Source organism: Falco rusticolus, chromosome 8 (assembly GCF_015220075.1).
Source record: "Falco rusticolus isolate bFalRus1 chromosome 8, bFalRus1.pri, whole genome shotgun sequence".
NCBI classification, from domain to species: domain Eukaryota; kingdom Metazoa; phylum Chordata; class Aves; order Falconiformes; family Falconidae; genus Falco; species Falco rusticolus.
In genome coordinates, this window is record NC_051194.1 from 48316484 (window position 1) to 48343509 (window position 27026).

The 27026-nt window shown below is 37.0% G+C and overlaps 1 protein-coding gene across 4 annotated transcripts in view; it reads right to left on the reverse strand.

Annotated features, from left to right (window-relative positions):
- Positions 1 to 27026, reverse strand: part of ZNF385B (zinc finger protein 385B) — a 168765-nt gene that overhangs the window by 111056 nt on the left and 30683 nt on the right. Inside the window, exons 1-2 of one of the 4 annotated variants that reach the window (XM_037397201.1) lie at positions 15812 to 16302; positions 12527 to 12609 (exon numbers count right to left, since the gene is read on the reverse strand). Coding sequence is in view for 2 of the 4 variants with exons in the window: in XM_037397197.1 (XP_037253094.1) it covers positions 24428 to 24728 (301 nt within the window). In the remaining 2 variants the exon portion in view is untranslated. Of the gene's footprint in view, positions 1 to 12526; positions 12610 to 15811; positions 16303 to 16607; positions 16697 to 24427; positions 24731 to 27026 lie in introns of those variants that run through there. The other 3 variants (XM_037397197.1, XM_037397205.1, XM_037397200.1) reach the window with 3 other exon arrangements.

A 27026-nucleotide genomic window follows, 5' to 3' on the forward strand; every position in this document is an offset into this window, starting at 1 on the left:
GTCACTGCCTTTATAAATGCAGCTAAGCAACATCTTAATCCTTCAGAGTATGAAGGCACCACAAAAAAACTCGCCAATATCCACTCCCTCAGCTGAAGCCATCTTTGTTCACAAGGAGTACTATCTGGAATGAGTTTTCCTAATGGCACATATAAGTCTGAACCTCCTCCAAGATGCTGATGACCACAGCCAAGTCATCATTCTCAACTGACAAAAGTGGAAGTGACTTCAGTGGTTGGTGGGGGCCATAAAGGTTACTAGCCTGCAAAAACAAAAAACACCTCAACCAGAACACAGACAGACACTCAAATTTGTTATACCTAAAGCCCCCACACTCAACACATGCTAAAATATATCATATCCTTTACGCATTTACTTCATAAAACCTTCCTTGCAGTTTCCTCCTGAACATAGGAAGGAGGAACTGCACACAAAAAATGCTCAAAATGTCTCTAATTCTAAGGGCGTTTAGTATGACAGTGATAAGGAGCATATAACACCATGAACAGAAAATATACTTTTATGCACACTTGCTTAGCTTATACATCTACAATGGAAAAGTAACCATCAAACAATTCTTCTTGATTGGCAGTAAAATAAATTTGTAGTTTTGTTTATGGTTACAACATACTATTGGGAGAAAAACTCCTTATTTTGAGGTTATCTTAGAAAAGCATCATTATTTGAGGTAGTCAAGGACCCAAACTTTTGACTTTCAAAACACTGCCAGGTATTCCTCCAGAAAGATTTATTTTTAGTAGTTTAGGTTAATGTTACAGAAAGTTTGCCAGATTTTTAAACAGATGTAATTAAGATGCCTTAATAGTTTATGAAAGACATCCAGGTACTGCCTATCACTCAGTGACTTCATCTAGCATGTCTTTTCCTTTCTTGCCAGATTCTGTAGTCCCGAGTTCTACATATTCGCAACATATTTCCTCTGCTTATGAATAATAGGAAATAAATTGAAATGGGAACCAAATAATTTATGCGCTCTCGTTATGAATGGACACAACTAAATTAATTGCAATTCAATGAAATCATCTATCATTGCTTAGATGACCAGTATAGCACTTCTCCACCTGCCTCAGTTTTCTATTCTGGAATTCTCTTTAGTTATTTTTTAATTCTACATGTGCATATACTACATACGAGCCTATATAACACTATAAAAGACTATAAATTGAAACACTGGTGATTTAACCCTTTAGATAAAAGACTAATAACTAAATCATTCTGAAAAATCAAATCATGCTTTGAACAACAGTTTTAATAATAGATTAGGTCATTTCTTTATCCTTGAAAGTCCAGCTATGAAGAAATAGGCCTTGAATCAGTTCCACATGCCCATAAAACTGCATGTAGAACTTGATTTTTTTATTTTTCAGTTCTGTAATGGTGTACTCAGCTTATTTCAAATATCTCCTTGGGATATGTTCTTACACTCAGGTATTTCCTTGAGTTACATTCACGTACTTTCAAGTGTTTTCACTTTCAGCCATTGCTTAGGACTTACTTCCCTTTTCTGGTTTCTTCATTATTGAAATGTTTAAAAGCATTTCAGAAGTTTCCTGTGATAGAAGCTTTACCGCCTCCTATAAAAATAGAATTTTCCTTTATCCATGCCCTTTCTATACGACCTCAATCTCCTAACATTTGAAAGAACCATGTTGTTCTTAGAACTGCTTAGATCTTGTTTTCTTTTGGTGTATGAGATTTATTACCTGTGAAATATTTTATTGCCTTATTTACTGGCTTTAGCGTTCCATTCTGGGAAAGTGGGCAGATCAGCTACAGGCACTCCTAAAGACAATGATATTAATGACTCCAGCTGATGTTCCTACTTTTCCAGCCAATGGAAACATAAGCCCTGTTCCTGAAGCAGCATGTTTCCTGAAGCACTGCCGCAGTTCACTTCAAGAGCTCACTACCTGGAGTGAAGCCAGACATATACCCTGGCATGTTTCACAAAACTGTAGAAGACTGCACTCAGTTGCCTACTAAAGGAATACAAGTCATTTACATTTTCCATAAGCAGGACTACTCAACATAAAACCAGGTGAGTCATGAGAAGGAAAAAACCCTTAGTCTCTCCAAGGAAGTGGCTTAAGACAAAGACAGTTAGTTCCGTAATGGGAAAATAAAAAACAGAATCAGTGTATTTCTGTAAAACCTTTCATTTAAGGACCTCCAAATCAATTAATGCCATTAATTCACTGGGCCTTTCAACATGTCTTTTCTTCACGTAGCACTGGAAAATTTAATGTGCAAGCTTGTGGTCACAAATTTGAAATGCATAAAGCCAAGAAAATATATTTTAATAAATGCATGTTTTGGAAATGGTTCAATTGCACACATCAGAAAACACCTTAACAAAGCTAAATTTCCTGCACCTAGCAATATGAAATTGGCCATTCAATTATCAAATAAACAACTGAAAAGAGAATTAATGCAATAAATACCTATGACTAAGAAATTCAACTTCCCCCTTAAGGGTGGAGAAATAGGTGCCAAACTTGAAGGAAAACATCCTGCTACTAGATCCTTCCAATTACTGTGCCATCCCAGATGTACCGTGTAGCCCTATCAGTGGTCATTCCAACTTCCTTCACAGTCTCTCTTAGATACTTACATTCTATTTATCTATGATACATGGACCAAATGTTTAACACCATCCCAACATCCCCAGATCAAAAAATAGTTTAACAGCATTTGACAGATGAAAAGAATGAACAGGCACTGTACAAAGACACTGATTATGGTGAGCAGCTTACAAATCCATGTTAAAAAACTCCAAATTTATGCAACTGCATATTTATATTTGTACTGAAATATAACAGAGGTTTAAGATTTAGTAAGCATAAAATGTGGACACTCTGCATTTAACATTAAGGACCTGGAACCGGGTTGCTGAAATCCTGGGCATGTGCAACATACATCACAACCTGAGACAGGGAGTTTCTGACCTCTTCCCATCTCATTCTTGACTGCCTGTTAGAACTCGTTTTCTAAGAGTGGTTCACTGATTCATTCTTCCTTTTCAAAACTGAATTTTACTTGCAAGGCGTGGAAAGAAACTAGCAACTTGTATGTCTCATTGACATATCAGCTATATTGTGTTTAGCCCATTAAAAATAAAAAAATAAAAAAAAAACCCTGCCCAAGCCAAAGGGCTGCTCTACAGGAAGACACATATTTAATGGGCAGCAAACCAGATTATTCTTCAGGAAGCTGTTTGCTTGTTCTTGTTCATACATATACCCATTTTTCTACTATGATATAATGAAGTGTTGCCAAAACAAACATTCACTTTCGTGAGAAACATCAAGAAAATCACTTGACTTCAGCCAAACGACTGTTTCTAAATTATTCTTTTCTTCCTATTTGCTCTATTTTCTTCATGCATTATGTTTCAAAGCAGATTTTAAAATTTTGGGAATAAGTCTTTCCCATAATTCTGTACAAGTGTAGCATAATAAAACTGTGGATCTTGAGACATGCTTGCAATACAAATAAACATCCAGTTAATTACTATAACATAAAAGACAACAAGCTCTGAGCAAAATGCCTCTCATTACTAAAGATGATCATGACCAGTTCTATGCCAAGACAAGGCTGAAGATTCATTTGAAGAACAAAAAAACATACATAGTAATCTAAAAATCTTGTTTAAAGTTTCTTTTTGCTACAAGGCTATATTGAACAATTACATACCCCCCCCCACACACACACACACAGAGTGCCTATGTATGTAAGGTTTCCTTATTGGGCATTCATTGGAAGGCAGGTATTTTTCATTATAATTCATTATATCAATTCTTTTTTTCTTTTTTTTTTTTTTTAAAGACATTTTATTAAGCCTCCGTGCTCCACATCCTCTCCAATTCTTATTACCATTTTCATACCCTATGGTGAGGCTGACAAGAAGCAGTGTAGATTTGACAACCAGAAGCACAGGAATCTAGCAAGAAATTACTATGCAAATGTGTCTGGGAGAAGATAACATTAATAAATATTTGCTGATGGGCCTTTTGCTTCAGTAGGTGGCACATCTATAATGAAAACTTAACGGCAGTTTAAGCCAAAGATCAGAAGCCTCATATGTACATGTGGCTGATGGATGACAAAGAGGAAAAACACTTCTATGTGTTGTCATTTTAGAGGAACTAAGCCAAGCTCACTACCTTAGATGCAAATATTTTCCTTCCAACTTCTCACATTCTATAAATGTTTTATTTACCAAAAAATAAGACTTGTTGTTCAGCAGTTACTAGCAACTTCCAAAACTATATTTCAAAATAACCAGATACTCTCAGAGCTGAAACATGAAGTAGAACAGGCAACATTAGGATTGTCATAAAAAAAAAAAGGCAGCCTGAACATTTATTAAAAAAACCCAAAAAACTCCAAAGAACTTTACAACTTTTGAACTTAGTTAATTCTGCAGCTAAAGTAACGTAAGTCACAGGAAAGCACACCATATTTTTACCTCACTGTAGAGAAAAATCAATTATAAACTCTGACACTAAAAGAAAAATTTAAGAGAAGGAGAGAAAATACTACCATGTGATTACATAAAATTTCAATTTAGATCACAAGAGTGTAGGACGATGCTTCAGGAATAAAAAGTAATCAACCTGGGGTAAGTACTTAATTTCAGTAGGAGGAAAAGTAGAGGGAGGGCTCACACAGCAGGAAAAAAAGCAGGCAATTTAGGAGTGACCAACCTTCCCAGACATTCAATGATGTGCCCAAGAGCAGAACTCTACTTCTGTTTTAGTGTTTCCACTTTAGATATTGCTACAAAATAACTTCCTTTTTAATTCAAACCATGCTGTGATTTTCAGTTCTTAAAATACAAAATTGTAACATATTTTTGGATCTATTAACAGACAGCACTTTCAAAATCCTGAACACAGGTACACATATGAATCTGAGGTCACCCTGATGCAGAAGTGAGAAAAGCTTAGGTAAAGGTCAAGTTTGCAAGCAATACAGAAACTGAAGAAATAAATTCTGAGCGATACTTAAATTCACAAAGCTTTTTCACTCCCACTTCTGTGGGAGAAAGTTGGTATCAGGAAAAAGCAGCCATCTTCTGGCAGAACACTTTGGAATCAGAAATCCTGAACACTAGCTCACAAGGTATTAGAAAGATTAGTATTATGTATTACAGTCACAGGCTTAAGAGCAAGCCTGCTAACAACATCATCTTGTCAAGATAGTTTTGTGCAATTAAACTGCAAGCATTTTACCTTAAGTAAAACAGGAAGAAATTAGTCATCCAAATAAATCAGTATGCTTACACTGTGCTTCCACAAACTACAGAAAAGTCTTTGTGTATAGGTGGATGTGGGTGCAGGGAACATGCTCCAAAGGAGTTCAAAGGAGTTAAAGACGTCTCAAGGATAATAGTCTGAATATAACACTGTATAATATTGTCTCTAAACAATTCCAATGAAGTGGCAAAAAAGACAACAGCTAATGGGCATGCCTGTTTAGTATTAGTACTAGTGTACCAAAAAAGACAGTCAACAACATTATTTACATGGTTAGATTACAGATACTTTTAGTTCCAAAACTTCAGGTAAGACCATAGGAAAACACACGTCAGGTACATTGTATATGTAATGTCTTTACAAGCTGGTTAGGAAATAAGGAAGGAAGATTCTCTACTCCCTGTTCTCTGCATCTTCACTGAAGGTATGCTTTGGATAAATGTTTTTGAAATTAATACCAAGAAAATGAGGTGAAATGATAAGCACACGTCATATAAAGGAACTCAAACTACACTACCCCACCCCCCACCCCCCGATATTAAGCTTCACATATTTGGAAAAAAAAAAAGGGGGGGGGGGGGGGAGAAGAGAAACCATTGGTAAAATTGGATGACAGGGACAAAGGTCACTGCACATCCTGCCTGGATGGTATCGAGAAGGGGACATAGAGCTGCTCCACAGCTGCCTTTCAGTATTTAACATACGAACATACAGAGGCCAATCTCTACAGAAGAGCAAAACAAGCAGCCTATACCATAAGCAAGGGATTTGACCTGGAAAACTACTGTCCTTTCACAAGTGTGCACTGAGAAAAGCTTGATCCTGCCAGCTGAAAATTAACTGAAGGAGAGGAAAAGACAGCAAAAGTCCAGAAAAATCCTGAGAAGTGTTGGTATCATGCTCCTAATTTGATGCTAAGAAAGAGAGCTTTATGAACTCCATTCTGGCTGAAAGAGCATTTGTTACTGTTACGAGTATATTGCGCAGACTTTAAAAACCAGGACCCAACAGTCCATTATTGTGGAGGCAAAGTTGTCGTTATGATTCATTGGAGAGTCACTGAGACCACTGATGTGAACCATGTTATTAAAAGAAAAAAAGTAATACATACTCCTTTCAGATGTTACACGAGCTGTGTTTGTAATTGCACACTCAGTACAAACAGTGCTGGACTTTAAATCAAGCCTCCATGCCATTTTAAAAGGAGAATGTTACGTAATAACAGGGGTTCTTTAATAGTGGGGAAGAAAAGGCACCTCCTGGCTCACAATTAGAAAATCCACATTGATAGTAAGATGCAGTTCTTAACTGCAAAGTTAAAGGGTTATTTAAACAATTGAACGGTGTAACAAGTAAATTCATCACATCCTGAAGTCCTTCAATTGAACTTGGATGTGACTCTAAATAATGTGTTCTAGTTCAATTGCAGATTTATTGGACTTAACAGCAAGCACTGGCATGTTAGTGAAAGCAATTTCTTCTACTGAAGGAATTAATGCTTGCGATTCTTTTGTCTGGTATTGTACAGGAGATCAGGCTTGGTGATTCGTTTGGTCCTCAGAGTCTGTGAGCCCCAGTGGATGCAATGAATCTGATTTTGTTTATACCAGAAGAGTCAGACTAGACCATACATGGCTTACAAATGTGTTGACTTCCAAATTTCTTGGTAACAAGTTAGCTTTGATACTGTACCAAGAAGAATTTTCTCATTATTTTCAGTTAATTGATAGATGTCCCTTCAGACTTCACTTCACTCTGGCAGCCAAATGCTCCACACCACAACAATATAGTCATGTTCCACTAATATTCAGCAACAAGATCAAAGGAGGAAAACAAAACCAAAACTGTTTCTACTAGATTGTGGTACCTCAAAGTGTCCTCTGCTGCATGTCTGCACTGTACTGGTTGCTGCTCTAACAACTACATTACCACCTGAAACCTGGAGTTTGCAGAACAGTTTTTACTGACCCCAGAACTCTATTAAAGGTAGGCAATAAACACCACGTTCATGCAATAGATGCCCTAGAAAATAATACAGTTAGCAAAAGGATTTCAATTATTTCAATTTCAGAATAGGTAGCATATTTACAGTAGCAAATCAGTTTCTTACAGATTATCACCACTCAACTACCTACTAAAAGCTGCTGGTTTGACTCATTTTAGGATATATAATTTCTAGCTACATGTTTTTGACCACTCAAGGCAGAATAAAAGTCAGCCAGACTCCATGCATGCTCCCTATCTTGTACATGGGAACCTCATCCAGTCTTTCTAAACACCTAATATTTTTCCAGCAGTGTGCTTTTGCTACAGAGGGATCACTGTTGGAACAAATGAGGCACATCCTCTTTCAGAGGGGCTGGATCAGCTCCCTTCTGCGTAGTGCACAGCTGTCAGTTCAGAGAATGATAACCCCTTGTACAGGATGGATGGGACTCCAAGCAGTCTAACAGCCTGCTAATCGGCAGCCAGCAGAAAGAACACATTCCTGCTCCCCACTCCACAGTTATTCAATTAATGCATGACAATTTCTGTGATTAGGATTCTTATCTTAGCTATTTAAAGCAGTTAAAGTAACTTTGATGCATCGCATCAACCTTGCAAAGGGGAGACTTGAAGCAGCCAAGGTGTGCTCACTATCTATCAGAGCAATCCCAGGTTCTCAAATGAGGAAAAAAAGTAGAAATACTTTAAAAGTATAGATAGCTTTATTTGCCCAATTCATCCGTTGACTTCACGTCTGGATAATCATAACATATTTCTGAAGCAGAACTATAAAAAGATGGAAAAATAACTGCATATAGTTGAAGACAGAAAGTATGTGTCTGTCATTCCATCACCTCCCAAGAATTTCAATAAAAAATAAGCACATTATGATTGCAAACTTGGCCTGTCTTTGCCAGGGTAGATATCCGATGCAGTAATGTGTAATTGACAGGATCATTATCCACTAAAACCTGCTGATTCCTTTTGCCATTGGAGTCTTGACATGAAATGCAACTGAAATCTTTAACTTCAAAAAGATATTTAGATTTCAGCGATGCTTGGTATTCAGTAAATTAACAGCCCTTCAAATATACTTATTTCATATACAAGACCACCACTCACAGAGACCTACGTCAACAATGAAAGAACTCAACAAAGCTTCTCTTCAAAAAAGGCTTCAGTAAAAGTGGCTGGAAGTTTACTGGAAACACTGATGAAAATTAAATCATCTCATGTAAGTATTATTTCTAAAGCTATTTTTAACCTTTTGAATTTTGTTTTATTTAATATCATGCCTATTATGCATAAAATTGACTTCTGGTGATACAAAACACTGGTATATTTAATTGTGTTTCTAAAAAGGTGAAGTACACTATTTATTCATATACTAGACTCTTGCTCTAAAAATACTAAGCAATACAAAATCCTTTAAAAAATTATAATGTTTCTGTATTTCTTCGGAATTATTCTTCTGAAGAAGTGTGCACTTCCTCAAAACAAATTTACTCCACCAGAAGGCTTCCTGGATTTTAAAAAATATTTGTAATTAAAAACCAAAGCAAAGCCCCAAAATACACCACAGGATTCACACTGACTAGACCTTTGCCTCTTCAGCTGTGATCAACTTCACTTCCAGTTCACAAGCAGAACTCATGGGTGCAAAACCTGGAATGCTTCATCACCCCCCACCTTCTAGGGCAGAGTACTGCACCACTGCACACCTAGCATTAGCTTCACTTTCTGCAGGAGGAAAATAAGGGAACTCATCAGACTAGCAGCCAGAAAGTGAAAAACAGAACAACAACAAATACTCAATATCCAGCGTGCATCTCCTCAAGTAGTATTTCTTTAGGCCTATCCCCCAAAATATCATGTATTACTTTTCATCCTGGTTTAATGTAACCTTTTCTAAGACTGAATTTTCAACTGCCAGAAGCTGCAACTCTGCTGCAATTCAAACTCCTATTCATAAACCATACCCTCAACCTGTGAACACTCACACAAATATTTAAGCATAGGTGCATGATTACTCATCACCGAAGTCTCAGATATAGCACTCGTGAGGGTAGCTGACCCTTCAAAATTCTGGGACACCCTGACTCCAGCCACATTGCTGCTTCATTTCAAACATCAGGATGCAGCAACACCTCCTGCTCTCACAAATTCCTTCCTTCTTATTTTGATTTACTTCTGGAGTTGATCAGTACATCATACTTAAGCTCTAACCCAAATCTCTCCCTCTTCACCACCAATCCTATTAACATCTTTCCAACAAGTGAGCATGTGTATGACTGACAGCAGAAGTAGCTATGTATTTAGGTTGCAAAGCACCTTCAGACCATGGAAATCCCCAGCAGTTTTTATCCATTCCTGCAACAGCTCATTCTGTTGTATCACATCTCTCAGAAGATTCCAGTAAACTTGGGCTGGATCAATGAATTAATGTTGTGAACAACATGATAGTTTTAGCTAACAGCTTTTCCAACTATCTGACAAATGTTTACAAATCTGTTTATAAATATAAAATTACAATGATGTAGCTGTACATTGTAGATCACATATGAAATTATGTCAGCTGAAAGGGGTTTTTTTGTAATTAATAGTTTGGATACATATTTCAAAGTAATCTTTCCATAAGGTATATTTTTCTCATTTTTAAGACTTCTTTGCTAGTGGGTATCCTGACACACTTATCAAAACCAGGCTGTTTCTGCCTCAACTGAATAATTGTTGGTAACAATACAAGACATTTTAAGTACCAAACACTATATACGACAAAAATCTTCCGAACTTTGGGAATGTATAAAGTATTTAAGTAAATACCTTTGTCACCCAGATTTTCATGGATATTTTCTTACAAAGCATAAGCAGATTACAGACTTCATTCATTAGCTGCAGGTAAATTATTACTTTATTGATTTGGATTTTAAGCTTAATTGATTGTCCAGTTGAGAAATATTATCTACAGAAAGATTCCAGCAGCATAGCTACCATGCAGTAACCACAAGTCCCAGAGTAGAAGTCTAGTATACAGTTAAGGTAACAATGTCAACTCAAATATTTTTTTTTTTTCCAGCAAAGGTAATCTGAAGTAATCTCTAAAACAAAGTCATCCGACTTGTTAGTTTTGAGGACAGACAAAAAAGAAAAAAAAATATTTTTCCCCCTAAGGAGAAATACTTGTTAGAGAGGATAAATTATTGAAATGAACAAGTGTTTGCAAATAACAAACAAAATGAAGGAACAACAACATTTTTATTTTTCTCTGCCAGATTCTTCCTTGTCTCTGTCAAGATTTATTTTAAAAAAATCTGGTATAACACCGCTTCCATATAAGCATTCTTTATAATCATGTCTACAAAAACAACTAAGGATATTTTCATGATTATTTAATCCCCAGAAAATAAGCTCCTGGTGTTCCAGCTTTGGCTTTTCTGAAAGTCTGTGCCCTGCTCACCAGCCAAAGCAACTGAAAAGTTTGAATCTTGTTTTCAGAAGTAACCTGGGTACACAGTTACCAAGTGCTATTTATGTTTCCTTAAAAGGTTGCTACAATGATTATTTAATAGAGGATGGATTTTTACTATCCAAAACCTTACTAGATACATATCAGGCTTCAATGGTACCACTAACAAAGCTGGCCACAATACACTGATTTCAATTCCTAACAATAATCTCCAGTTGTTGCCAACTAGTCTGCTTTTTCTTGATGAAGTGATTTCTGTGACTCTTTATCCAGATGTGCCACTCCAAAGCCTAGAAATCTTCCACACCTCTTTATTTCCTCCATGCTTCATTTAAGTGCATTCTGCTGATTAAAAAAAAAAAAAGCCTCCTTTTCTGTCCACATTTAAATGCTCAGTCCCAGAACTATTATTCCATTCTACCTATTATGAAACAAAACATTTCAGGATGTCATCATTGCGAACACCCTAGGCTGAGAGAGAAGAGATAGCATGTGTAAATTTTGAATCCAGTTTGAGCAGAAAGACACACAATTTTAAGAACGTCTTTCATAGACTTCTTCCCACCTCTTCCTCTCTCTGTTCCACCTACTATAAAGTATCCTAAATAAAGAAAATGGAGACCCCTGGATGGAAGCCACAAACTTCCAGGCAGTATGTTCTGACTTCTAATTATGTCATTACAGAACATTTGAAGAGAGCAAAAGGGAAACAAGCACACTAGAGACCTGCTCTCTCTGTCTCTTCTTCTAGCTCAGTATAAGAATAAACATCACTCAAGTGAGCAGTTAACAAAAAAAAAAAAAAAAAAGACAACAAATCCAGAAAAGAACACACCACAATAACCTCAGCAGTCCCTAGACCTGGAAACATCCTTTAATCACCTGAACACAAGTAATCTAAGGACAGATCTCAAACACCATCCAGAGCAAACGCATATATGCATATACCAACAAGTGGTATCACCAAATGAATCGTACCACAAATTCTTGCCCAGTCAAAAATCTGACACTTTCACAAGTTGCCTACCAGGAAAAGTTTTGCCCACTGAGCTTTCACAGTCATATCCCTTCCCTCAGGTAGCTCTTATAACACACTACATGAATTTGAAAATCTCAGTCCTTAAAGAAGCTGTAATATTCTGAGAAGTACTACAGCGAGAGAAATACAATACTTACTCATCTTCTCCAGAGATCTGCACTGCTCAGCCACAGACAAAAAAAACTTTTTCAGGGTAGGTCTTGGACCTACCAAAGGCTAAGGAATTTAGCCTTATCTGCCCTAGCTGCTGGTGTCAATACAAAAGCACCATCCTTACACCTGTACAGATCAAAAAGTACCCTGCTTTCCTCACTTAAAAAAAAAATTAAAATATTCTTACAGGAACAAAACACATCTGTGAAAGAGGGAAGTTACTCAGTTCATTTTCCCTTCAAAGAGATGTTATGAGCACTGCTCAGAATCCAACAGAACAGAAACCATATGAAAAAAGACACAGTTTCTTGGCTGAACGTTCTGGGTGAGAACTCAAGAACATCTCTGGCTTTTTAGCCTATAGACAGGGAAAAACATATATAAATTCCAGCTTCAGCAGCAGGTCTTCAACAGGGCTTGCCACAGTGATCTACAGTTCTGAGTTTACTCTGCTCTTCTGGCAGGAATCCAGTGACCTTCCCTGAAAAAGGCAAATTCAAGATTTCCATGAAGAGCTTGGCTAGACTTGAGTCCCAAAGTCAAGTGATCAACATGGAATTGCTTACAGTCCCATACCACTTCCTCAGTCTTTATTCCCTTTACCTTACAGTATCCTCTTCTCCTCCAGAATCTCCTTGTAAGTAACCTTGCAGTGGTGAAACCGCTATCCCCTCAACATTCTCAAGCTGCAAAAGATCACCATACGTTAACACTGATGTCTTCTAAAGGAGAAGAAATTAAAATTATGGTGCCATGTGATAACTGGCAATCTGATATAGTAATGGCTCTTGAAACAGTAAAGCTTCCTACTAGGAAGCCAAGTAGTTTTGTCCAGTGTAACGAGCACACCAGCTCTTCCTTCTCACTTTACCTACCAGTGTGAAATGGCAGTAGGGGAAATATGCAGCAATAAAGACACTTGGAAGAGGATGCAAGATTTTTGAAGCTGAAAGCACCTTACAAACAACAATGTGTTGGAACAAAGAACTAGCCAGCTTGAAATGTGACAAGCTTGTATTCATAGTGATAAAAAAGCACAGATAAAAGAATCCCAAAAAGAATAAAAGGACAAGGAAAGGCATTCTAGCTCAAGCACTTAAAGAAATAAAACAAGTTTTATGTCATAGTAGTGACATGTCACACATTGTTTTCAGAATGTTCACGACTATCTTCTGCCTGGTAGCCTTTAAACACATGCTGAAGAATAGCAATTAAGTTTATTCAAAAATCCTAAAAAGACAGCAATTTTTTTTTAAAGCTGTAAAAAAACCCAAGCTGTCAGTCTGTATGTATTTCTTGACTACAGGATGATCCAACCAACACGGCTTTGAGAAAGGACCTTTATTGAAGTGATGCTGTGCCTTCCAAGTATCTTTGACATAGGGCAGTATTCTCCATAGCTTCTACTTCTCTTCCACCTCCATGATGATGAAATAATAAAAAAATCAGTACACCATCTTAAGTTTATTTCTTAAGTAAGCCTTTGGAAGCTATGGCCTCCAGCTGCTTCTTTCACAGGAAGACTTATCAGCAACTGATCAGGATCTCTCCTCAGCACTTGAGAGAAGAAACACGATCACTTCTAAAGCCCACCACATCTTCCACACAAAAAGCAATTTCAAATTTTGCCCCTTGCAGACAGAACAAGAGCAAAGAAGCAAATATTGTATCACAAAAAAAATGCTTACTGCAGGATCAAGTCAGAATTATGGAGACCTCTATTAAAAGCAATACAATTTAAAATTACCTAGTAAACAAGAGAAATTACCATAAACTGGACAAAGTAACTCAAGCGAAGCCTAACAATGCACAATGTTAACCACTGTAATCTTTCACTAAGGACAGCTGCTAGTGAGGGAACAGTTAGCAATCTGGCAGTTAGAATGTCCTCTTCCAAGAATGAAAGATGGGTAAAAAATTGGCTCATCAATTTATGAATTACATATATTAAAGGAGGTTTTACAAAGGTATTTACTAACGACATTTTTTGACTCCTATAGATTTCCAAAGAAAGAGCAAAGTTTGTAACCTGTTCTAAAATTGCTTTCTAAAAAGCATCTCTCCTGAATGTTTAGGGTGCTTCATACACATTTTTCAAGTGTATTTTGTCCTTGATCATTAAATAAGCACACAGAGCAAATCAGTATTGAGGGACAGTAATTTTCCATGTCATGAAAGAAAGCTTATTGCAAAGTAATTACAAAACTCTGTATGAAGTTTAAGAAGGTGACAATCAATTTAATAATTTTATGTCATGAACTACAAATGTATGCTTACAAACGTTATCTGAAAGACTGCAACAAAATAACTCAAAAATGCTATCAGAACTGTGAGTAATTTAGCTAACTGTGGAGACTTTTCCTTCATTAGGGTCTCCCTAGGATCCCCACCATGAGATGGATTTGTGTTGAGGGTTTTTTTGGGTGAGAGGTGTTGTTTTGGGGTTTGTTTGTTTTTATCTCCAAAGAACACCTTAGCAGAAGCTATCAGCTTTGACAGAACACCAAAATTCTGGCACTGAACCATAAATTGACCATTACCATAAAAAGAACTGCTAAATGAGAAACCATGTGCTCAGTATAAAACTAATTTCATGCTTTCAAAAGCACACAGTGGCTTCTAGCAAGATAGTGGCCCTGGGACTTGCAAAGACAGATTGGCTAATACAAATGGTGTGTGCTCCTGATGCAGTCTGCTTAGCCAAGCTTTACATGTACTGGCAGTAAATGGAAATTCTCGAATCTTCTGTCAAACAAATACACACTTATCTATAACTTTAGAGCTGAAAGCTATAAAACAGCTGCCTCATAAATATATTTAGCAGGAAAACGCATGAGCTGTCCTAGTTCCTCGTAAGGAAAAAAAAAAAACCCACACCACATCAGGCTTTACATAGTAAGCATAGACATTTCTATAGCAAGCAAGAAATCCATTTTAATAAATGTTTTTCAGCATTTTTCCTTTTTTTATTGAGAAAATTGCTATCAGCAAAAAATCATAGCAGGTCTTACCACAAGTTAAACGTATTAGCAGAACAGCAATACTTAATAAGTAACTCAGTTAAACTAATTTTTTGTATTCTGCTATAGGTGAAATTCTCAGTAAAAAACTCTCTTTTTTTAACACATTGGTACAAAGTCTGTTTAGTTTACGATAATCCTTCTTTCAAGCTTAAAGATTTACTACTAGAACTTCACAGGCTACCTTTAGCACACTATCTGTTCCCTTAAATAAAACTTACTGCACTGAATCTCAAATTTAACTGGTTAGGGAGAAGCGCCAGTAATTTTATACCCATCTCAAAGCAAGTTGTCAGTGCAAATGAATTACTGGAAGCTACCCTGGGCATGACAGATCATAACTTTTAATATTAACAATGACAGACATACGCAAGTTGTTAAATCCAGTATACAATTTATTTCATTCTTTACTTTCTTAGTTTATCTGGAGAATTCGACAGCTTTTGTGTTTACATATCATTATAACTATAATTTGAGATTTAACAAGCCAGAAAGCAAGCTCTGGTAAGAGGTATTTAGTCACACTGCTAATTAGCTTCTTTCTGTAACAGTAATACAGCATCACTGACATGTTCCAAAAACATTTAAAATGCATAGGAAGTCACCTACTGGAAAGATGCCCTCTGCAAACAGCAAGCAAGGAAAAGGAGCTTGCCACATATTTAGAGTTACTTTTAATACTGAAATAAGAGAAGAAATATATGCATTGTATGCCTTGCCATTTTTCTTACCCTTTCCACTGAGTAACTAAAACACAACTGACATGCACACAGAAATAATGCCAAAAATATAAGCATCCACTCTTAATATCATATCACAAAGCAATTCAGTGAAGTTTAATAATAAAAAAAAAAAAAATCATGCTCACCTCTACTGGGAAGCCCACTCCACATTATGGCAACACTACTGAAGCAGCTTAAACAGCAACCAAGTTACATAAACAAAACTTCCAGTATGTGACCAATATGATCTACGGTGCTACAGAGACTTGGCTTCAGCCCTGATCATCTGTGTGACAGTACGCTGTTATACCAGTGCTGTCTCAAACCTTCCCAGATGCCGGCTTATTGCATTGCTCATTGAAAATCCTTCACACGCTGGCAACATTTTAGGGAAGGACAAGCACACTCTGAGTCATTTGTAAAGAAAGCAAAGCAATTTCAGTTCTGTATCTTCATGCGTACCGAAACAGAGCACTGTCAAAGTAGAAGTCTGAGGTGAATTTATGCTGAGAAACAGGCAACCCAAGCCTTCATTATCAATGCATGGAATCAGCTACAGTGATCAAATTCAAACAAACCATTAAAAAAAAAAGAAAAAAGGGTATGATTATGAAAGGCTCTACAGATTCAGCCCCAAACCACACAGAATGAAGAATCATCTATTTAGACTGTGTAAATGTTAAAAATAGCTCTGTCTTTTCTACAATGAACATGAAACAGAGGAGAATCAGTAGCCTGTATTGTGGTAAGCTTCATTATTGGGGAAAAAATCCAGCAATAAAAATTAATGATTCCTTACAGCTTTTCTAAAAGATTAATTTACAATTATGCAAATGAACAAATAAGTACTTTTTAACCACATTACAAGGTCTGTTATAAACAAATAGGGTATTTATTAAAGAGAAGCATACATATTTGGATGAAAAATTTTAGAATACTGACCCAGCAAAGACTTGTGCCGTCCAGCAGATTAAGTATTTGTACAACACACACACACCCCAAATAAAAGCATGACATTACATGACCTATGCCTTTTCTTTCAAAAACAAGAATATTTTTTAATTACTTACTAGGAAAAATCTCCATGGCTTATTAAATTCATGCTCTTCCTACTCCCACACAGACTTCCTACTATGTAAATCTTTTTGTCTTTTCAGGTAGTTCATACATTTTCTTTCCCAAAAAAGATAAGAGGACATGTGTTGCTCTGCATACTCACACCCACAGAGATACACAGTATAGTAAGAATCAGATGTAATCATGGCTAGTTAAGTTGGCAATGAACTAGAAAGACACAGGAGTTTTTATTTTAATACCTGTATAGTTATCCAAATATACTACTGTGTCAGGGGTCAACTATGAAAGACATTTAGGATCTGATCCCAGATGAGGATACTTACCATACAGAAAGAGTACCTGATTTACAAGACAAAAATAACAAACATATCTGACTTTACTGTTTTATTTTTTCAGTCATTTTAATACAGAAATCACTGTTGGAAATGTACACTGGATAAAAATGATGAATCTGCATGTATAGATAACTTTTCATCTCAGCTGCCTATACCTGTAAACTGTGGATTACATCCTTCAAAGAGATGGTGAAGAAATCCTTGCAGCAACATGAACTCACCGATTTCAGTAGCTCTCTATGCTGTTGCCTGGGCTGTTTAAACGACAAGAGAGACACCCACCCACCCCCACCCCCCCCAGCCTGAGCAGACACTGTGTCATCACCACTCCTGCAGCCATTCTCTCTCAGCTTGAAATCATGGCTGGTGAGCAGCTGTATTTTTAGTCCTAGACCCTAGAACACCTAATTATCTTATGTCTTACATGCTGGTTCTTTACCACAGCATAACTGCCCCTGAAGAGAGGTTAAACTCTGCAGGAAAGAATTTTGTAGAGCATTTTGATATGGGAATATGCAAACTAGTGGCAAAGAGTGCCAGCTGTGGTAGCCTGTTTTCCTTTGAAACCCTCCTCCACTCCACCCAAAGCACCACCCCACATAAACCACATTTTTCCTTATTAGTCACATACTCTGTTTCCTAACAAATGTCGTTCATGTGCTCCCCACCTCCAAGAGGATGAAGTGGAAACTACAGATGAATAACTGGTCTGATAACCTTTACCAACTTCAAAAAAGGTTGTGTTTTCTTTTTGCCATTAGGGAACTGTTCAATTCTTTGCACTAATGCAACTTACCAATTACTTAAAAACAACCAATCTCAATGAAACAACAATTTCCACTTTTTTTTTCTTGATGACTACCTGTGAGTGCACATATCATCTATTTACTATATTTATGAATCTTACCAGTACTTTCACAGTGCAGCTACTCAAATAGAAGACAAAGTATTATGGATACCATTTGTAGTTATTAGCAAACACGAAACCATGTCTGCTCTGTCCCTTGATATTAAGTCATCATTAACATTTTGTGAGCAGCATCAAGTCTACAAAAACAATATAATAAATCCCCTTAATGTCAGAGCAACTAATCATGACTGCTGTGAATGAAAAATAGCAATCACCTATCATGAATACATTTCATACTGTAAGAAAATGTTAACTTATGTAATATTAAATGTTTCTTAAGAAAGTTGTGGAGATACTCAAATGATGCAAAGAACATGGAACCATCTAATCAAACGAATCTTGTTCAAAAGACCACTGAACAAGAACTCAAACAACCCTGTACCGAGATAAGTGAAATACTAGCAGTTTCTCAACAGCTCACTAACCTAAGTTGCATTACAGGAACATAACTTTTTTAAATTATTATTATTATTGTATTGGTGAAATGTAATAGTTTTGCTTTTTAGTAGAAGAATCTAATCTTTTCCAAACAGATAAACAGACTTTACGCAGAGTAGGATAGCAAAGCAGGGAGCAACTTCCCTTTCACATGGGGGCAGAGAGAGGAAGTCCCGAGGCATCACTCCAGTTTGTGCCCCCACAGCAGCAGCTTTCTTCAGACTGCTTTCCAACAGGTTGAGCTGTAGGCAGCAGATGTGGAAGGCAAAACAAGCATTGACCTTCTACAGGTCTAAAAAAGATTTTGGCATAACACAAGGAAGCGTAAGTTCACAGTGCTTTCTACCGTCCTCCTCTTCTCTTACACACCGGTTCCATAGCTATACATGCAAGAGTTTAGTAGAATTCAGCTCACAAACTCTTACAAGATACTTTTTGGTTGCTCCTTAGCATTCCTCTGAGCATTTGGTAGATTAATTCATAAAGATCTTCTGTAATAAAAATCAGATTATCCCTGTTCTTTTTTTTTTAGAAAAATGAAAAGATAAACATTGATAAGGAATTTGAGGACCTAAATTAAAAGGCTTCAAGTAATCAAAAATTCCCTTCTCTATTAAGTTGCCAAAGCAGTCTTAGATGGCAACTAAGCTACCCATCAGCAAGCTAGTCTTGGCCCAGCTAAGGATACAAACCTACATACAAAGACCTTCATTCAGAATCAGATTCTTTTGACAATTCAAAATGAAGGAAAAACTCCACTGAAATCAGAGTCATGCACTGCAGTTCCATTCTGTTGTAACCAACCATTGTTTAGTCCTGCATTGACCTAGTCACCTGGCAAGGTAATTGCTTTACAGTCTCATTAAAAAAAAAAAAAAAAGTGTCCTCCTCGTATGTACCAGACCAAAGGTGGGCATGCGGAATTAAGGCTATATGGAATATTTTCCGCATAATTTCTCAATGTCTACCAATAGTCCATTTTACCTTTTGAGAGAAAAAAAAAAAGTCAAATGCTTAGAAAATGAGTTATAAATTTAAATTAGATTTTTTAGAAGGTCCTTTTCATTTTATATGGCTGAAGACACTATTCACCCTTCCTAATCTAGACATTTAATCTGGAAAACAAATATGCAAGTTAGCTATATAGGCCATAGATCCTTTGAAGGATAATTCTGAGCACTTTAATTGTAAGTCTCCCTGCCGCCATTAAGTGGAAAGGATGCTAGACATCCAGCTTAATACAGCATCACACAAGGAAGCAAAGCTGTTCTAATCCCTATTGCCAAAAGTGAAAAAAAACTGTCTCTCCATACTCCCTTGCTGTCCTCCCATGTCCAAGTTTGCCGTTTTACCTTCTCCCTTGCACTAGCAGTACCAGGCCCTTTTTTTGACCTGATTTACGTCATGAACACAACAGAAGTCTAGTCATGTATGTATCTATTTTGCTAGCTTAATCCCTGGCTGTCATTGCTGTGAGCCAGATCACACGACTTTGTGTTGACAATCTCTCAGAAAATCACCCTGCCATTATTTCCTCAGTAGTGCAAGGGAACACATTAACTTGTAGCACTGCTCCCTACAAAGGGTCCCCACAGCACGGGACCCCACAGCACTTCCAAAACTGTCCTGCAAGGTCAGATATTTCAAAAGTAAAAAGGCAGAGCTGCTACCAGAATACACTGCCAAAGGACCGATACCCAATCTCATTTCCAGCCAAACCTACAGACAAATCTTCAAATGGGTATTAATGAGTGTCATCCAGACCCTAAAGCACATCTTTTCTTTAAAACAGCCTAGGACTCAGGAAAAAGTGGTTCTGCTTCACCCACTTCTAGAATTTGGCCTGTAACAAAAATGAAACTGCCCTACCTGTTTCCAAGGATCTGTAAAATCTGGACTTCGATAGGTATTTCTAGTACACTCACTCTTAAAACTACACCAACCATTCCCATGTTAGCATGGGGGCAAATGAGAGAATCAGGAGATTCACCGCAAGATAGCACCCCAGGGAACAAGTAATGACAATCGGTGGAGCATCTCCAAAGGATAAGTGGGAGAAATATAACAAAGTCATCCACAAAACTGGCCAGAGCATATGTTGATAAACAACTCGCTGTTATCCCTACAGATACCTTGCTTAATAAAAAAGGCTTTAGGAAATAAGATGCAGAACTAGCCAACAAATCCCATAGTCGCGGCTTGTTTGCTCAATCGCCCGGGCTGGAGCACCATCTCGTGGAAGCCTTGCCATCCCGCAGGCACGCTGCTCCAAAACGCTGCCGCCCTCCTACCTTTATTTCCGAATCAATCAATTAGCTATCTGTTAGTAGATAAGGAGGTATTAGCCAAGTTCGTACCATAATCTCAAAACTGTTTTCTTCCCCTTTGAAGAGCAGACAATTTAGCCCTTCTTTTCGGGGTGGCAGGTGGGATGTTTGGTAGCTCAAGCAGCTGTGACATGACCCATGGCTATCGCCGCTGCAGGCTCTAGCAAGACTTGCTGCTGAAAACCTTTTAACAGGCCTACTCCAAAATAGATTTCCCCAAGGCTGCAAGAAACTCCTCTTTCTTTTCCTGCTTATAGGAAATAACAGAAATAATTTTCAATTCAAGATGCAGAAGCAAATACACACTTTCTTATTTTCCTGAGCTTCCATTTATTTCCTTCTGGCAGAAGGCTGGTCGTACGTCAGATACGCCTGGCCTAGGGGTAGGGATGGCCCTTGGGAATGACATTGCTGACAAGCTTCAACCTGAGCTGCAGTAAGACAGGGTGGATAAAACTGGTAGTAATGAACCATCATTAACGTAAGCAATAGCAAAAGTTCTAACATCATGTGCAATATACTTTTCCAGTATAACACTGTTCTCTTCACACACCAATTTTTAACACCAGTCTAAAGAAAATGAGGAGTTCAATGGGTGGACCAAATCACCCAAGCCTTCTAATTTAGTTAAATAGTTTCTTGATTTGGTCAATAGAAAGAAAAGCAGCTGTTAAACTTCATTTATATTCCATTTTAGTTGCTGTGAAGTAATTGAAATTGCAGGTACACGTACAAGAACAAAATAGCTTCCTAATTTCAGTAATGGGGTAGGGGAGGCAAAATAAACAAGAGTCTACAGAAACAGAATATACTTTTTAGAAAAATATATTGCTAAACAACTTTCGTAATCCTGTAACAATCATACCATTAACTCTAAATATAAAGAATTAACTTCGAAGTTTTCTTTAAAAAGACATTTAGACTTTAATTATCTAAATGCCTCTCATCTATACATTGTGGAGTATTATTGCCAAGACCCAGAATTCCACAATTAGCAAATCTTAGTAAGCTCGATAGTGGTACAGCAAGGATCATTACCTATTACTGACAGTTACAAGCAACAAATTGAGGTTAGAGTTGTAAAACAGTGGAATCCAACAACTAAAAGGATGCTTTATAACAACCTGAGGTCACCTGTCATAGAGAGGTTCTCAGAAGAAGGAAAATATGACAACACGTCTCATGACGCCTTTGTGTTTGTCCCCATTTGGAGCAAAGCCCACCAAGAGCCAAAGAGGCTGGAGGCAGTGATGGTGCACAGATCAGTTCTGTCACACAAGATCAGGTCTGTAGTCCTGGTTTCTGTACTGTCAGTGAATATTTAGTCACCTGTATTTTACAGTCACCTTATTTTCCAACAGGAATATTACTACTTTCACACTCATGAAGACAGAAGAAAACCCCAACCAGAGATTAGCAGGAACCTTTTACAGAAAGCTTCCTGAGGTGTCCTGAACTACTTACTCACTGCTACCTAGTTTGTTAGGAGCGTATGTAGTTATAACAACGAAGTATGAGAGGGGCTGCTTGCTTCCTTCACACGTGGAATAAAGTCTCTTAACTGGTGAGGTGAGATGAGATGACTGTAACTGTTCTCTTACCATCTGTACAAATAATTCTGTTAGCCAAAGAAATGGCAAAGGCAGACTCCCATTACAATGGGTAATAACACTCCATAGAACATGCATTAAAATAGAGCCTGGATAATGTAAATTTATAAGAAAATTAATTTCTACTTTTTTTCACAAGCATTCTTTGAGAACTACATTTCAGTAAATCTTGTTGTCCTACTGGCTTTTAAACAGTATAATAAATTGTCTATACAATAATAATAATAATAAACTGCCATGTAAGCCATCTCTTTCTTTTAAATGTTATGAAATCAACTTCCTTTCAGCTATGAAAACAGAATGTCTGTTTCAATATACAGTGGATAGACCAGCATAACTAATAAATAACTATGATAGAGTCTAATATAGAGATCAGTGAACAAAGCACAAGGAAACATGAATTTTAACTCCTAAGCCATACAGTAACTCCAAAGCTTGTGGTCCATAAAATGTAAAATATTCAGCATCAGTGCATTCTTCGAGCAACAGTGCCAGAGCATCAGCTGTGATCCCCAAGAATGACAGCAAAGACACCAGGTACAGATGCCCAGCTAACAAAAAAGCAACAGCAAATATACAGTGGAAACATTTTAAATGCTTTCTATCAGCACACAGAGGAATTTAAATTAGAATGTCTCATAGATATGAAGCTATTTTAAGAATGCACACAATTAAGTAATTCAGGTGTTACTCAATAGGAATTTAATCTTTTGACCACAGGCCTTACCCAAGTGATAACTTTACACTAGTTGGTTTTAAAGCAAACAAAAACAATAATACAGACTTTAAAAAAGTCAAATTCAGTTTTATTCTAAGAATCAAAATTAGAAAAAAATTGTTAAACCCTTTAATACAGTTTGACTGTTTCCATACAAAACAAACTCACATGGCTAATAATAAAAAAAACCCTCTAATAAAATTAATGAAAATTTTTTCATGAAAATTTGGTATTGATGAAGTAACAGATGTCAAGTGTCAGTAAGCAACAACTTTGGCTTCTGCCAGACAATAATTTCTTAAACCGCAGCATTTTCTTTATCTCGGAACTAGAAAGGATGACTTACTAGCTTGAAATGTAAAGAATACTTTTTAAGATCAACTTTGGCCCTTCTGGATTCTACAGAATGTCAAAAACCTCTGAATTTTCTTTAACAAAATAAATGGAAGGGAAGCAAGAAAGTATCTATTTCTACTATCAGTAAGAAAAGCATCCTTCAAAGTGGTCTAACAAATTTTCTGCAGCGCTGTTGGAACATCACAGAAAAGGGATAATCCTGCAGCAAAATCCTTAAACAATGAACACTAAAGCAAGAGACTATATAGCATACCAGGACCCCTTAAAACAGGGAAGGAGAGTCACTACATCTTTTACCCTTGCAACCATACAAGACTGGATCATTTTTGACATGGGCTCACTTCCTTATGTGTAAAGTAGTAAGGAAACACTACATTTTCTCAGAACAGCGATGAGGGGAGCCTAACGCTGAAATAAAAAAATCCAACAAAAAATGCACATTATGTGCTTTGCACCTTTACATCATGCATGTTAAATGCATTTTGCCCAAGCATCTTTACTTACTGGGCAAAAAAAAGTATTATTTCAAATTATTTCTCACTTGAATGACAGTAATTTAAAACCCAGGCCACTGAAAACAGAAACAATGAAAGGGCCAGGCCTGTAAATTCCAGCTCTCCTCCTCCTCTTCCTACCACCGCATTTCTTTTAAAAGTTCTTCTGTACACATACATCCTTCCAGAACTTTGTTTTGGGAACAAAGGCAAATGACAAAATGCATGACCATTTGAAGCCACAACAGCAACTTTTAAACAGACCACATCTCAACTGCCCAAGGCCCAACACAGCCATTAATCATGCATTAATGCAACATTGCCTCAATAGAAGTTGGCTTCACAGGAAAAGAAATACACCAGCAATTCTGAACATGGGAAAATATTATTAAGTAGTTGTATTAAGTTTAATGGTTATGTTGGGTGGGGAAGGTAGAACTTAAACGCTTCCCCAGATTACTTGACCAAAATGCAACATTTCATACTTATCACATACCTGTGCTTGTACTTGCAAACAGAGCACCAGGAGCTGTACTTGCAGGGAGTTTTCCATTATTTAGCTGCTTCACTCTTTTCAGGTGAGACTTCCCATTGTAATGGACTTGAGCTTGTGCTGCAGAGTTCAGCTGTATATTACACACTTCACAGAAGGAAAACAGTATCTTCTTTTTTTCTTTGCTTAATTGGTAGTCCTGTCTGTCATTCCTCAGTCCTTTTTCTTCAAAACCCCAGAGAACAGCTGGCTGATTCATAATCCCATCTTCAAAGACGTGGTCAGGACTTAATGGACGCTTCATACCTACAAAGCAAACAGACAAAATTGTTACTAGGAGCCAACTAATAATGCTTCCTATTAAACCAGCATTTTCTGTTTTAGAATGCTATACACCATGCACCAAAGACCAGTTCCAACAAATAAGGTTCCAAATTGCAGAAATGTTGCTTAATAGAAAAATACACACATTTGTGACACACTGCAGAGCTCAGTAATAGTAAGTTAACAATACATCAGTCTGCACATGACAACACACAACTCATTATTTTGTTCTGTGAGCTCTCTATTTTAAAGCAGGTTTATTATTGCATCTCTAGCAGAGGTTAAGAATATTTTCAAATACATTTCCTTCGCCTCACTAAACACCAGTTCCAGAGCTTTTAACTTTCCAATGCCCACAGTAGTACCCACTGCCTCAAATAGTTATTCAACAAAAAGGATGCTGATGAGATATTACTGAAATACTGGAAGATTGCAGACTGTTCAAGTGAGACTAATGAATACTTTCCACTTTCATTTACACTCAAATCTTCAGCCTTCATACAAGCATTAAGATGTTGCCTATAGCAGTCCACCACTACCTTCACAATTAAAACTATTATACACAGAAATGCCAGCTAGAAGTTAGCTTGTGGGAGCTACACAAATACACAGTAAATGACAGTCCTTGAAAAAAAAATGCAAGAACCTGAAACATGCACTTGTCCCTAGAGAATAAAAAAAAATGATAAATGAACCAAGTTGCACAAAGAAGTTTTATATAGATGGGGGGGGGGAGGTGGGGGAGGGGGGGAGGTGTCTATTTTTTTAAAGATATAATGCTAAATCAGTAGAAAAGAAGGGGGGGGTGCTCTTTAAAGAAGGAGAAAGGTCTAGGGTGACTCAAATAGAAAATACTTGTTTCCTTGGCTAAACAAATTGCTGTTTACACTTAATTTTTCCCCCCCACCCCACTCTGGATCAGTTAAAGGCTGGCTCAGGGAGCTGTGCAGAAGAGCAGCTCTTTCTGGGCAAGGGTGCACCTGTATTCAGCTTTCAGAAGCAAAAAGACTTCAAATGCAAGGTCCTTTTTTCAGCTCAGGAATCAGAGCAGCACAGATCTTTGTGCACACCTACCACCCTGTTAGGCAGGCAGAATGAGAGAGACCACACCTCCATGAACAAAAAATGAAACACAAAAGCAGTCATATCAGTCCTCCTCAAAACAGTGCAGTATTCACAAACAATATAGAATACTCCTCTCATTATCCAGGCAAGTGTATTACCAGGAGAAAGTCTGTTTAATTCTTTGGCACAGGTATGTACATAGAAACACCTTCAGAAATAGGTTATTTAAAGAGACATTTATATGGTGGGATGGACTATTTCATCACATTCTGAACTCTAGCCCACATGTAAAATTTTTGTATTTGTACAGATTCCTGCTCAAGTATGATTCACCAATCAAATATTCTAAATAAACAGAGTTCACAGTCATAGTCATATTCGTTTCATATAATGGATAGTCCTGTCATCAAACAAACAAAAACAATATTAAGATATGCATCACATCAAATATTAAAACAAAAAATATTTTTTAAAAATAATTGTAGGGTACAGGTACCTAATTGCTTTTAAAACAAATTACTAGTGATCCTGAAAAGGTAGGCTAGACACTGTCACACTAAATCATTTAAGAGTAAGTATCACATTTCAAGGCAAGCAACCAAGATCCTCGACTCAGCTGAGCTTAGATGACATTTTCATCTGAAAATTTAATCTCCTTAGAGCTTTGGTATTTGTTACTTTTCAATGTATTGTTTAAACCATAAATAACTTCCCCTACTCCATTTTTCTGTGTATTTTTATTTCACAGTGTTAGTTTCCAGAAGTAAAAGGTTTTGGGAAAAAAAAGTATTTTTCTATTACATTGTTTTAGATGCTATAAACATACAAACAACTATTTAATAGTAAAATCGGTAAGAGTTTAAAAGTCCTGGCTTGTCAGAAATGTCATGAATTTGATTGCAGAAAGCAAATAATAATTCAAAATATAATTCAGTAATTATTTCAGTATTATTTCAATGACCTAATGAAACTGAGTTGGTTTAGATACTTTTAAAAGTGGCAAACATCTGTATTAGAAAGCTGCATGGACCAGAAGGCAAAGCACATAGCTGCTGCTGAGTTACCCTGTAACAGCACCAGAACCTTCCAAAGGGGTTTTACTTTGGAAAGCACCAGCCTGGTACTGCATTAGCCCATTATCACTGCAGCAGGAGATACATACACACCTGGGCTGCACACTGGTTTACTTTCAACCAAAGAAACAAAACCTTTC